General features: G+C 32.4%; 1 protein-coding gene across 1 annotated transcript in view; it reads right to left on the reverse strand.

Moving 5' to 3' along the window:
• Positions 1-14,099, reverse strand: part of tio (tiptop) — a 189,290-nt gene extending 175,191 nt beyond the window's left edge. Inside the window, exon 1 of the mRNA XM_065353066.1 lies at positions 13,318-14,099. Within this exon, the coding sequence (XP_065209138.1) occupies positions 13,318-13,357 (40 nt within the window). The 5' untranslated portion in view covers positions 13,358-14,099. The remainder of the gene's footprint in view (positions 1-13,317) is intronic.
• Between the last annotated feature and the right edge of the window lie 634 nt (positions 14,100-14,733).

Below are 14,733 nucleotides of genomic sequence, written 5' to 3' on the forward strand. Positions count from 1 at the left end.
GTTGCTGGGTGCCTCTACCAAGGGGCAGAATTGAAATAAACAAATAATAATAAATTCAAATTCTCGGCACCTTCTCCCGGGGCCGTGGATCCCTTGTGTGAGTTGTCCCGTGTGAGTTGTGGGTTTCAGGTTTTTGGGCTTGGGACTTTTCGGCCATGTCAGGTGGAGTGAGCGCGAGGTGGTCTGAGCGGTAGGTGAGGTTGGTGTTTAGGAGAAACGAGCAGTTTCGAAGTGCAGTATGATAGGAATACCAAAAAAAAAAAAAGAAAGAAAGATTCCAAACCGGTTTGAAACCATCTCCAATCGACTCAATTTGTTGAAATTAGAGTATCAAGTAAATTTTAGCTTTCCAACTTCGGAGTCTCCAAAATTGCTCAAAACAACGGTTCGAATCCGTTTCCAACCAACTCTAGGGTCCTGAAATTGTTTTTTTCTAGATCGGTTTGGTAACGTTTTGATTCCATCCCATTTTAAGGCTCTTTCATTTTTAAAAATTCGCCAAGAATCGAAAAATACATTTCAGCAGTGGAAATTCGTGTTAATTTTTTTTAACCGGGGAGGGGAGGGGAGGGGAGGGGAGGGGCAGGCATAGTAACATGTGCTTCGGGGTCTAGGTCTGTTTTGCCTTCCAAACGAACGTGATTGTGAATTTGTATAAATGATGCAAGTTCCCGAACTTATACCACGTTTAAAATCAACTGTATGAAATTTTTAATCAAACCCATCGATCAAATTAGCCATAGATCATTGCATGAAAATCCACGCCGCAGCTCCGCCAATAGAAGGTCACGTCGTGTAAGTAAATTCATTTTTGCAGCGTGATTTCGTGAAAAATAAATATTGAAAATGGCATTGAGAAATAGGCCACAACGAGAATCGAGAGGTTACATAGGTAGGTATAAACTGTACAATTTGTAACCAAGTGAAGCCTGGAAAGGACAGGTTCGGGGTTGGCATAGCACACTTCACCGATATACAGAGACAGAGGGAGAGACAGAGACGATAGGATACCACAAGAAGACGACCATTTGGCACGATCGATAGCAACGATGGTACTTATGTTGTACTTGTCCGTCAAAAGAAGGTATACCATTGTCACTCGTCAATGTCCACTCGTGTCGACTTTTCAAACTGTCGTGTCGCGAATTTCATTGCTCGTCCCTTGTCCGAATACTAGAAGTTTACATGTATGTGAGAGGCGCCTCGCCTCGAGTAAACAAACCGACACATAATCCGAATTCCTGGCACGTTTTTTTGTTCTGTAGTGTATACCTCTTTAAAAACTAATTAATTCTAAAACGACGCTTCGAAATACCTGGAAAAACTACCAAGATTTTAATTCTCGATTTTGAAATTGAAATTAAGCATATTATACAGATAAAAAATAAAAAAAAAGAGTAGAAGAGATACGTAAACCGCGTTTATACATATATACGTATAAAAAGAATAGAAAGAATGAAAAACGTCCGTCAGTAAATGTCAAGTTTATAAAATGAAGGTAATCGGAATTAGTTCGGGAAAAAAATGAAATGAAATGCCGAGAATTTATACATTGCTCGAGGCTTTTGTACGGTTTTATAACGCATATATAGGAAAGCATAAACCGAGCAACGTAAGACTGCACAACCACATCCAGTGCCAGTTCAGTGCTATACGAAATTCGTGACCTAAACTAGATAGGCGAGGTGGAAATCCCACTGACGGATTCGAAACGGTTGAAAATTTTTGAGTGACAACGGATAGCCAGAGCCACCGCCGTCTCTATCTACAGTGGATATTTGTTGCCCTTGCGCCACAGCAAAGCAGTGGAATATGGCGCTGGATGATGGAGATGGCTGGATGGCGGTGCCTGTGCCTCTGCCTCTTCGCGTCTATGTTTGTCCGCTGTCATTCTTGTCACATTCTAATCTTTTATTATATCAGTTTTCTGCTTTCGTATCGACGTCGTTTTCAATATTATCATCAAAATTTTCGTATTATTTTACTCATCTTAGTCTTGTTCTCGTCGAAGCGTCACTCATATGTCACGACTGGTTTTTATTCGCTTCGTCTCAGCCCGCCAGCAATGACTCGAACGACGGCGACCTGCTGCAGGATATACTTTTTTTTTTATACCGTTGGCGAGATGGTGGTTTTTTTCTCCTTTCTTTTACACGTATTTTATCCCTAGTTTTTTTTTTTGCTCTGTATGTCTCGAATTGCTTTGTTTTCGAAATCTAGTTAGGTAGGTGTACGTAGATATCGATTTAGATTAGTTTACCTCCCTTCCCTCCCTCTCCAAAGCTAATTAGCGGATAATTTTTTTGATCGGTATAAATTATTGCGAGATATGGATATGGAAGCCTAAAGCCAAAGGATATCTCTTGTCATTTGATTATTTTTGACGTGCCTCGTCGTGAGACAGTGGCAAAGGAAAAGAGACTGAATTTTGCTCGATTTCAGTTGATGTGTCTTTTGCAATTTGACAACGATGAATTTTTCATTTACCTAGGGCAATCGAACACATCCAAGTTCAACGACCTTTATTGATTGACATCATTTTGAAAACCAAACTGAAATTCTTTTCTTTTTTTTTTCATCTTCACCGTGAAAATATTGTTGATTATTTCCTGAAACGTGGTCATTCTGGGGGATCAAGAGAAGAAAATTGAGAGGAATTAGATCAAATTAGTAGAGACCTTCATTTTGAGTTGAAAGTCATGCAGAAAAAATTCTAGCTCCGGAGATGTCCCTGGAAGGGAGATATTGATCTTCGAAGAGAGGGAATTTTCGAAAAATTGTGGTTTATACGCTCTAGCTCCTACCTAACCTGTTTTCAGAAAGATCAATACCACTTTCAGAATAATTCTATACTGAACGGTTGAAAATTTGCGAAGTAAGTACAAAATTATTTTTGGATAAATTTGTGTTCTGAAAATGTTTTCCTCTGAAATATTTTGCATTAATTAGGGCAATGTATCGAAAGGTACATAATTTCTGAAACTGGTGGAATATTTTGAAATACTTACAGTGATGCCAATTTTTTGATCATCAAGAATTTCAAAAAATGGAGAAAAAAGCTAAAAACTTGGATTTTTTGATTCTTTGAAATTGACAATAATGACCAAAAATAAAAGAAACTGGCCCCACTGCAAGTAGGTATTCCAAAATATCTCCCCAGTTTTAAAAATTACATATTTCGATGTATTGGCTTAATTAATGCGAAATATTTGAGATGAAAAATTTTTTACAGCACATCACAAAGGGGAAAGGGGTCAAAAATTGACCAAAAATTATGAAAATTTTCGTTTTCTTATTGAAATTATTTGGCCATGATTTTTTGCCAGGCTCCATTAAAATTTGAAGAAAAAAAAAGTTGAAAAACGAACCACCCCAGTGAAAGAGTGTTTTTTACGAGCCTGCTTCGGCCAAAGATGAAACTAGAGGTGGATGGGAGGAGGGGGGGGGGGTGCAACCGAAAATTTGCCCGACTGATATGAGAAAAAAATGTCAATTTTTGTCGAATAAAACGAAAGATGAGAAAACAATTTTGCCAGTTGACATTATGGGTAGGTCTTCTTATGGACTATCATGACTTTAAAAAAAAATTCGTTTTCTTTGATCAATTTTTAGAAGCCTCAAACATGGAATTTTTCATTTTGTATAAAATAGTGAAGGCAAAAAACTTTCAAAAATTCGTATATTTTGATACGTGAAAAAGCAATGTTTTTTATGTAAGGAGTTCGATTTTTTTGGTTTCAAAAATTTTAGAATTTAAAACAGTTTTTTTTTTAGAATTACAAGTTTTTAAAAAAAACAAATTGATCCGAACGAAGTTGGGGCAAAAGTTTTCAAGAATTCGTATTTTGATAAGGTTTTTTTTTTAAATCGAGGAGTTTGATTTTTTCACTTCAAAATTTTGAAATTTGGATGATGGTTTTTTGAAAATTTCAACTTTGAAAAAGAAAAGCAAACAGTTCTGAACGAACAGAGGGTAAAAGCTTTCGAAAATTCGTATTTTGGTAGGTGAAAGAGCTTTGCTTTTCTTTATTTGAGGAGTTTGATTTTTTTGGTTTAGAAATTTTTGAATTTGAAAGATGATTTTTTTAGAATTGCTTACAAGTTCGAAAAAAAAACCAAATTGACCCGAACGAAGTTGGGGCAAAAGCTTTCAAAAATTTGTATTTTGATAAGAGATTTGTTTTTTTTTAAAATTGAGGAGTTTGATTTTTTTGGTTTCAAAATTTTGGAATTTGAATGATGGTTTTTTAAAAATTGCTACTTTGAAAAAGAAAAGCAAACAGGTCTGAACGAAGTTGTGACAAAAGCTTTCAAAAATTGGTATTTTGATAAGAGCTTTGTTTTTTTTTTTTTCAATTGAAGAGTTTGATTTTTTTTCAATTTAAAAATTTTGATGATGTTTTTTTTGAAAATTTCAACTTTGAAAAAGAAAAGCAAACTGGCTCGAACGAAGTTAGAGCAAAGCTTTCGAAAATTCGTATTTTGATAGGCGAAAGAGCTTTGATTTTTTTTTATTTGAGAAGCTCGATTTTTTTGGTTTCAAAATTTTAGAATTTTGAAGACGATTTTTTTAGAATTACAATTTCGAAAAAACCCACAAATTGACCCAAACGAAGTTAGGGCAAAAGCTTTCAAAAATTCGTACATACTTTGATGAGAGCTTTGTTTTTTTTTAAAATGATGAGTTTGATTTTTTTAAATTTCAAAATTTCAAAATCTAGATGATGGTTTTTTGAAAATTTCAACTTTGAAAAAGAAAAGCAAACCGGTCTGAACGAAGCGAGGGCAAAAGCTTTTGAAAAATCGTATTTTGATACAGTTGAAAGAGCTTTGATTTTTTTTACTCGAGGAGTTTGATTTTTTTTGGTTTCAAAATTTTATAATTCGAACGAGCGACGTTTTTTTTTAGAAATTCCATTTTTGAAGAAGAAAATCAAACAGGCCCGAACGAAGCGAGAGCAAAAACTTTCGAAAATTTTAGATTCGAGAAGTAAAAAAACGTTTACTTTTTATTTGAGGAGTTTATTTTTTGATTTAAACATTTTTTGAGTATGAATAATCATTTTTTTAAAAATTTGATTTTGAAAAAGAAAAACTAACGGGCCTGAGGGAAGCGAGGACTGAAGTTTTCAAAAATTTTTAATTTAAGAAGTACATTATCTGGTTTTTTAAACTAAGTATATAGTTTCGTCCCTGACGTTGACCAGAAATTTTCAGGGTGTCTAACAAAACTCCCAGACAAAAAATCATGACTTTTTCATGATCTATTTTTCACATTTTTACCGCATTAAAATACCCCCCCCCAATTGAATAACTCGAAACTGCGATGAAATTGTTTGTCAATTTGTAGGCAAGTAGGTATTTCAGTTTTTTCTAAATTTTTCTGATTTTTTCAACAAGTTTGTGATTGTTTCAATCAAAAAATCATGACTTTTTCATGATCTATTTTTCACATTTTTACAGCATAAAAATACTCCCCCCCCCCCCAAATGAAGAACTCGAAACTGCGATGAAATTGTTTATCAATTTGTAGGCAAGTATAGGTATTTCAGTTTTTTCTAAATTTTCCTAATTTTTTGAACAAATTTGTAATTTTTTGTTTTTTTTTTCATTTTATGAGCTTTTAAAAAAATTTCAAGGGTGTTTCATAGCAAAATTTGTGACTTTTTCATGAATTTCGTGACCGTTTAGACACTTTGATTTTTAAAATTTTCTATGTCTTATTGAGGTTATTTGGCCATGATTTTTTGCCAGGCTCTGTCATAATTTGAAAAAAGTTGAAAAACTACTCACCCCAGTGAAAGGATATTTTCTCCGAGCATTCTTCGACTCACCCAATTCTCAAATTATAAAATACATACCCAATCCAATGAATAGAAAATAAATTTAAAATTTTTAAATCAACGACTTTGCTTAAAACAAAATGAACCATTTCATAATTCCAACAGTGAGATGATTCATCGAAGATGATCAACAAATTAATTCGGCAATTAAAATAGAAAGGAACTCAGGATGTCATGGAGCTGAATAAATACCTTATTTTGAAATCCGTTTTGTTGTCCATGTAGAGTTCCCAAGGTTATTTTTCGAAACTGTGGGGAAAAAATCTAGGTATACCAATTCATTATTATCCAGATTTCTAATCATAAAACTCTACCTAATTCAACAGATTGTTTAAATATACTTAGGTACCTCATCAATTCATCATCAATCATCATCTATTTCATTATTACGGTCTACTTCCACGATCACCCCAGGCAAATATATCGCTCATTTTAGAAGAAAAAAACAAAGTCTGCAATCAGGTATCCACAAATACAATAATTTTATTGGCAACCAGATCAATTTCCAACACTACACTGTCACCTTCAACATCATATTTTACCATCATAATCGCGAACAATTAAAGTCAACCATCAACCGACGCATCATCCCAATCACTCCATAAATTCCAACTGAGACGCCATCATCTCATAAATACTCGCACGAGAAACTCCAACACCTATCAATTAAAACACCACACATCTTCATCGTCGTCGCAAAAATTACACCAAAACCTCGTCTTAAATTCTTATACATATTTCTTTACTCTCTTATCTCATCAAATCAAAGTGAAAAAAACATCACTCACCCACGTGCCAAGCCAACAACGATGTGAGGTGAATTTTTATCGAATATTTCACAATTTTAATATTTTTACAGACTCGTTCACCCACTATATATAAAATTGGAATCACGCGAGTATACTTATAATATACCTATGAAGATAATTCCACTGTTTAGCATAATTATCGCCTAAAAAAGTCACTCTTGACTCCATCAAAGATGTATGTGATATTCCGCTTTCGTTGCTGTGAGTCAGTTTTTAGATGTTGTGCTGATTTCTTCGATTAAAAATATAATACATATCTTGTCTATATAAATCCAGTATCTTGTATAGTGAATTTATTTACCATATGGACTGTGTATGTGCTATGGACCAAAATAGGATATTAATCGGTACTACCTACGGATAATATGGTGATTATATATGGTTTAGTGGCACACAAAATGTACCTACATACATACATATTATAAGGTGTAGGTACCTAGACCTACTGCAGTAATATTTGATTCATTCGTATAAGTAAAGAGTAAGTATAATATAAATAATAATTTATCATCAGTTTTTCACGAGGTCGAAAAAGTTGAGCAGACTTGGTGAAATACTATTCGACCTGTTGAATGAAGAGGAATCCTTTTTGCAACAGACGGCTACAGGAAATTAGGTAGCATGGCGCGGAAAATAGAACGTATACCAGTGTATATACTACACAAACACACCAGCCACACACAGCAGCCAGTGCCATACGACGAACGATGACGATATCCATATAGTAGACGAGAGATAGAAAGAGAGAGAAAAACAACTTCCCACATACACCAGCATCAGCATTTACAATACCAATACACAACATCAGCACATCAGTAGAGAGTAGAGAGTTTTGTAAAGGCCAAAATGCCCAAGCCCATATAGCATACAGCATTCTACACTATAGGGTAAATTTTTCTCCGCTGTGGTTTCCTTTCGCGAGCATTTTACCCTTTTTTCTGCTCACTGCTCTATACAGTTAGTTACATAGCGTGCTTTTTCCTCTTCTTCGCAGGCTGCTTTTTTTCGCTTTTACTTTTTTGACAAATGACGAGCGTATATCCTTTCCTCCTTATATTCCTTCACACAGGTAAATATATTTTTTTCTTATGTGCAGTGTGTTTTTTACTATAGGTCTATGTACTTGTGTACATTGTATAGTATAGTACATGTTGTACCTACACATACCTAGAAGATCTATACTATTAGAAAGACGCGTGCTGTCTTACAAGTGACATGAATTTTTTCCTCTCTAGTCTCTATTGTGTTGGAATAATAGCTATGTGGATGGGTAGCTTGGCTTGAAGAATTGCGGACAAATGGAACGAGAGAAGACTGCACAGTAAAATGTTGATTGATTGAATTCTCCTCTTAGAGATGTCAGTGTCATGTGCCAGCGAAAAAAAAAACAATCGGCGGGGTGAGTTTTGAATTTTTCATCTTCGGTTTTTGGCTTGGGATGAACATTGTACGTACAAAGGATGAACAGGTTTTTGTGTGTGTGTTTTTTTTTCGACGACGACGACGACGATGGTTCATTCATTCATTTATTTATTCGTTTGGTGTTTCTATTCTTTTATTTTTTTTTTGTCCTTAAGAAATATACCTAATAGGTTTAGGTATTACCTTGATTGTCTCCAGTTTCGATGGTCTTTTCAAAAGGGTCAATTTTTCAAGATGACTTCACAATGTTAAGTATTCTTACCACCCTGTAACTAAAGTGAAAGTAAAATCTGAGATGTTTCTAGTTATCCTGGATAATTTCGAGGATTTAAATAGGCTGGGTGGAGTGGTGATGGCACCATATGGGTTCGACTACTGTCTTTTGCACCGAATAATTACTGATTTCATAGTCAAACATGTACGCCACAATGTAAATTAATTGATACATTTTGAAAAAAAAATTAAATTTCATTTTTTTTTGTTATTATGGAAGTAGGTATCGTTTATTATTTTCTAAAATTGGTCATTCTGGAAGAAAGACCTATCCTTTCAGATATATTCAGCGTGTTTGAACAAAAAAAAATCTTCAATTAAAGCTCAGCAAAGCTTTTTGTAAAAATCAGATGAAACTTCAACAGGAAATTGAATTTACTACAACTTACATTTCATGCAATTTTGCCCTCAAACTATTCATTTTCGAGCTGTAAGTATAATACTCCCAAATTGTAGTAAGTACCTAAACCTACTTATAGATTTTTATTTCAAGCATGGAACCAAAAAAGATCAAATGAATTAACATGTTTTATATGAAATTAAATTTTAGCCAGTTTGAATTTGTGGTGATATTGGAAGGAGGAGGAGTAGGCAACGTCTTTTTGGTAGAAAAACTCATTAAAATAGCTAAAACATAATTTTATACATTTACCCATCAATTCTCACCAGTAATGGCAAAAATTTTGCATTTCAGTTTCAATTTTAATTCCACTTTTTTCCCTTCAAATTCGAAATATTTTGGAAATTTGTTGGAAAAAATGAACTACCGAAAATCAGTTTTGCTTTTTTCAGTTTCAGTTTTCAGTTTTTCATCACTGATTCTCTACACATTTTTTACTGAAAAATAAAAATAACATGCAATTCTAATTTCAAATGAGGGAGAAAGTTCGAAAACGAAGCATTTTAGAACCAAAATGTAAAGAATTCATTTTTCTCTCAGTAACGTGTTGTGATGAGCTTTTAAAAAATTCTTCTCGATTTAAAAAAAAAAAAAAAAAAAAAAAATGGGACAAAGATTTGAGTAAGTAATGAAAAAAAAAGTTTTGAAGTGACATAAAAAATTGCAGAGAAAAAAATCAGATCATGGATCTGAACTTCCTTTTTTTTGTAGAGAGCTCAACTCCTTTGAAAATATTCATTTGAAATTTAAAAAAAAAGATGATATTTCAGATCAGTAATTTAAAAAAATAAATATTTGAACATTTATGAACAATTTTTCACCCATTACCTCCTTTTAAAGGCTGCTTAAAAAATAGGTAGATACTTGAACTGGAAAATGCCATAGGGATAATCCTAAAAAGAAAAAATAGGGATGAAAACTTACATCACTGTAAGATAAATGTACCTATCAAAAATGTATTGTATTTTTTCTACTTATGTACATATTTAAAAAAAAAAAAACTTGGAAAATAAAAAATTGACTTCAAGAAAACGATTTTCTTACGTTTAAAAAAGTGACGAAGGTAAAAACTCATCAATGGTGATGAGTATTTTCCAACAATTTTTTTTAAAGAATGTATTATTCAATTTCAAGATTATTAGACACGTGAAAAGAGGGGTTCAAATTTGATTTGTTAGATTAATGTTTTTTTAGCAGGGTTATGAATTTTTGAAATATTTTCACCAAATTGATATTTTTATGATTAAAAATTTATAAAATTTTACCTAAAATTTTTAAAAAACTTGAAAAGTTTGAATCTCCATTTTGAAAGATAATTGAGTTGTAACTCTGGACATGAAATTTCATCACTCACCTCCAATTTTCTAAAATAAATGTAACTATGTATGAATCTGTCGACATTTTTATGCTCAGAGGTGAGATTGGTATGATATCACATAAATTAAAAAGTAAATAAATAAATAAATAAATAAATAAAAATAATTCACCTCATTAAGCCTTTTGAAATACCAACTCGATTTAAATCTCATACGACGGGTGTAATAATCAAGTAATTACAAACACCCCCCCCCCCCCCCAAAAAAAAAGATGGTGTACGAATAAATAAAACTTGGGAGCTGGGATTCGAAAATTAGAAAAAATTGCATTTCTACTTGGTTGAAAAATCTGAGGAAAAATTCAACCAAAAGCCATTCAAACTGAATAAAAAATTGAATTTCAAATATTTTAGATGTTTTCTCAAGTTTTGAGTCCTCATCATCATTTTAAAAGAAAAAAATTTTGAATAGTAATCCGATAAGTGATCAAAAAGTATTGTAAATAAATGAGACACGTTTTCAGAATTATTCACAATTCAAATTCCATTAAAAAAAACTTTTGGATTTTTTTTTTGCAAAAATCAAGAAACTTGAGTTTGTATTATGTGAGGGAGGATTTTTCATCTGAAAAAATTCACAATCACTAATTTAGGTACTCTTGACGAATAAAATTTTGATTCAACTTCAAAAAATATATTTTTTTAAAAATGGGAATGTGAAAAAAAAATTAGATAAATAAAATCCTCAATTTTTTATGACAGCATAAGACCCTAAGTGCTATTTTTTCAATATTTTTTCATCAAATATGTAAGTAGGAACCAATATAATAAAAAAATGTCTATTCTGTTTATTTTAACAAATTTTTCAAAATTTGGATTTACCGAAATGATAATTATAAAATTATTTGTTCTGTTCCCAAATTGGATTCGTTTAGAGGCTTCATTTTTCAAACAATTTTTAACGAATTTTTTTGATTTTTAAAAAATTCTCTGGGGTAAATTTTGAGCTTTTCAGTTCCAAAATTAGCTTTGCATGTAAATTTAAATATACATATTTCAGGGGTTATTTTTCAAACATTTTTTCAACAAATTTTTTTGATTTTTTTTTGAGTTGATTTTGAGTTTGTTTTGTCACTTTGAGTATCTTAATAAAAATCTGAAAATCAGTTCTCAAATTAGTAATTTTTAATAATGTAAGTATATTTTTTTAAAAGCTTAATTTTTCTGACATTTTTTATCAACTTTTTGATTTTTTTTTCAATTTTATGGAGTAAATTTTGAGGTTTTCAGTTCCAAAATTATAGTGTTGTACTCGTATGCTGACAGGAATATAATATTTTTAAGAGTTCATTTTTCAAACATTTTCTTCAGCCAACTTTTTCGATTTTTAAAAAAATTTTAAATTTTCGAGACTAAATTAAAATTTCTATAGTTTGTTTCATCAATTGGGGCAAGTATAATGAAAATTTGAAAATTATCAGTTCATTATTTAGATTTTAGAGGTTTGATTTTTCAAAAAATATTTATGAATTTCCTTGATTTTTTTTTTTAATTTTTAGAAGAAAAATAGTAGGCTATACATAAATGACAATTTTAAAGTTATCAAATTCAGAATTAGCTTCGTACCTAAATACGTAAGTATACATACATTTTTTAAAGGGTTTTGGTCAACATTTTTTTTTTTTTTTTAATTTTTAGGAGCAAATTTTGAGTTTGTTTTGTGACTGAATATGTATAATGAGTTAATAATGAATACTCGAAAATTACATATCAGTTCCAAAATTGGATTTGTACGTATATTTTTGGCGAACAAAATGTTTCAAACAATATTTTTAACAATTTAATACTTTTGATTTTAAAAAAAAATAAATAAAGTAACAAATTTTAAGCTCATTTAGTGATTTCTTCACGACTTTTCAATTCCTACGATAACCATGTTGAAATATTACGGCTTCATTTTTCATACCCTGTCAAAAAATTGACACCCAATAATTTTCTCTTAATTTGGCAAAGTTTATCAAATTGGTAGATAGTTTTAATATTTAGGAACGAATTTCCCCCCTCGTCTTTGCCTATCTATATCGAAAACAAAACGAGTCGACGAGAAATATGTACATACATCGAATTCAACATTCAACGACGACCGCGTGTGCCAGGTGAATACAAAATTGCACAGAGCCAAGATCGCAATAATAAATATTTTACGTTTTAATGAGTCATTAAAATATTTCAAGTTGATCGTGCATGAGTGCATAAGGTCACAAATAAAAATTTATAACAGGATTCAAAATGATATTTTCTATTAATACCGTAATAATAATTAGATATATTAATTTTGGACACAGTCCCACAAAATGCCTCAAAACAAATTGCCTGCAACAAAATTTCGTTTTGAAAAATTAACACGAAGAATCTATCGCAATATAAGGTTAGTCATGTAAATTATTTTTCATTTCCTTTCGATATGAGAAAAATATATATTTTTTTTAAATCTTAGGAATGCAATTCAACTCGTTAGCTAATATAGGTACTCGTAAAAGTTGACATCTTGACTTGACGAACGACACTTGACATTTTTCTTGTTGTTTCCATCAATCGTCAATTCTTATCAGTGTCACTTCCATTTCCTATTCATTTATCAAACAGCATGTGTCGATGATTCGATTCAATAAGTGATTTATTTTTAGCTGCAAGATATTTGAGTTGAATATTTTCATCGATAGGGGGAAAGAGCTATGTAAATAAAAATGTTTAGCTCGATTAATAATTTAGGTAATCTGTTATTCAGAAAACATCTCTATATAATTTTAATAAATTTCGATGCATCAAAAATGTTGTCTGCTTTGCCTCCCCCCTCCTTCTCTCCATTAATAATAAACTGATGAGCTTACGTTAGTAATCAACTAAGCATAAGCAGTTTATTCAACTCCGAATTATATCCATGACTCAATACATTTATAACGTACCACATCACTCGCTCATTCATAAAAAAAAATCCAACTCACACGAGTTAGGAACGCATATATGAGCGCAAATACGAGCGTATCCGCACAAACGTGTCCCGTCAGGTTGGAAAAGCGAGCGAGACAACGTTAAAAATTCCTATCCGGCCAAATGAGCATGGAAACACGACAAACTGCAACGAAGATAGATATCACTGCGTGCAACGGCAACGAACGCAGCGATAAGGCTGCCTTATCTTTACCGCGAAAAAAAAAAAAATAAAATATAGATAAAATAAAATATGCAACTTACATTTCATCCTTTTGGGACAATTCTGTTTCCTCCGTGTCATACTACGAGTACGTTCCGTTTTGAAAGACGAAATGATGACACCTTCACTTATAAAATTTATCAATTAATATCACTCTTTGTAATATACACGGGTTGTAAAATCATACACAAATGAGCACCGGCTGGCTACGCCGATACATCATCGCACTATTTGAAACTTGTAATAATTTACTCATTATAAAATGTGAATTAACGCCGGTCGAGCTTTGTTTTCTCAAAAAACATAACCATCGATGAGAACAGAAAAAAAATCGCGTAAAATAAAGGATGCTGATAAAAAATCACGTTTTTCTTCGTCGTCGTCGTCGTCGTCGTCGTCTTACAACATCGAATCTGGATACTCTTTAAAAATAATAAAAACAACTCGAATAAAAACGGTATTATAAAAAAGTCGCGAATAAGGGTTTTACAACAATAACAAAAATACGAACGAAAATATCGCAGGTAAATAAATAAAAACGAAAACTATTTTTTAAAAACTAAAAAAGAAAAAATTAAAATAAAATATAAAAAAAGAGCGCGGATTTGTATACGCGGAACAGCGATAATACTCATGTAACGTGTAACGGATACGAAGGTAGACTATCGGGCGACGTAGGATAAAGGAGAGAACTTGCTACGACAGCGAGACGTCGCGCCGAAATGATCCGAACATATCCGAACCCTTTGAAGTGGGACCGGCCGATGACGTCACGGTTTTCCATGGGCGTGACCAGCGTCAGCGTGACTCCTCCTAGCGTTGGCAATGCGCACATAACTTATCCAACCCCGAGCAATAATTCCTGTCAAACGGATGAAGTCGCTGCCGTTGCCACTGCAGCACACCAGTTTCCAAGAAGAATTCTTTCTGGAGTGATATACGTACACGCCGCCTATAATTCATCGTATGTCCGCGCGACTAAAAAGACCACGAGATGATCAACACCGTAGATCTATCCACGGATACGCGATTTATTGTTTTCAATGTAGATTCGAAGAATACAAATATTCAAGGACGTCGTCGTTGTGGTTCAGGTTGTGGACTGTGGAGGAAAAATCACCATCGCCGCCCATCTCTATATTATACTTATAGTTTGCTTAACTCTCGGTGTTTAATTCATTTTTCTGTATCGCTTTTTTCATCTTATTTGGTTTTTTCTTTTTCTCATTTCTTTTTTCTTTCTTTTATTTAGTTTTTTTTTCAACGTCTTGTAGTATTTTTCAGCTTACCTATTTACACTAAACTATAATTTTTAATACTGAGGGTGTAAGAATTTATACCTATTTAAGGAGCTGATGAATTTTTTCACATTTCTTTTTTATCCATATTTTTTGCTATGTTTGCAGGAGGAATTCCAAAAACACTTGTTACCATTGAAGTGATGAAGTTGCTGTTTC

This window comes from Planococcus citri, chromosome 2, assembly GCF_950023065.1.
Source record: "Planococcus citri chromosome 2, ihPlaCitr1.1, whole genome shotgun sequence".
Classification (NCBI taxonomy): Eukaryota; Metazoa; Arthropoda; class Insecta; order Hemiptera; family Pseudococcidae; genus Planococcus; species Planococcus citri.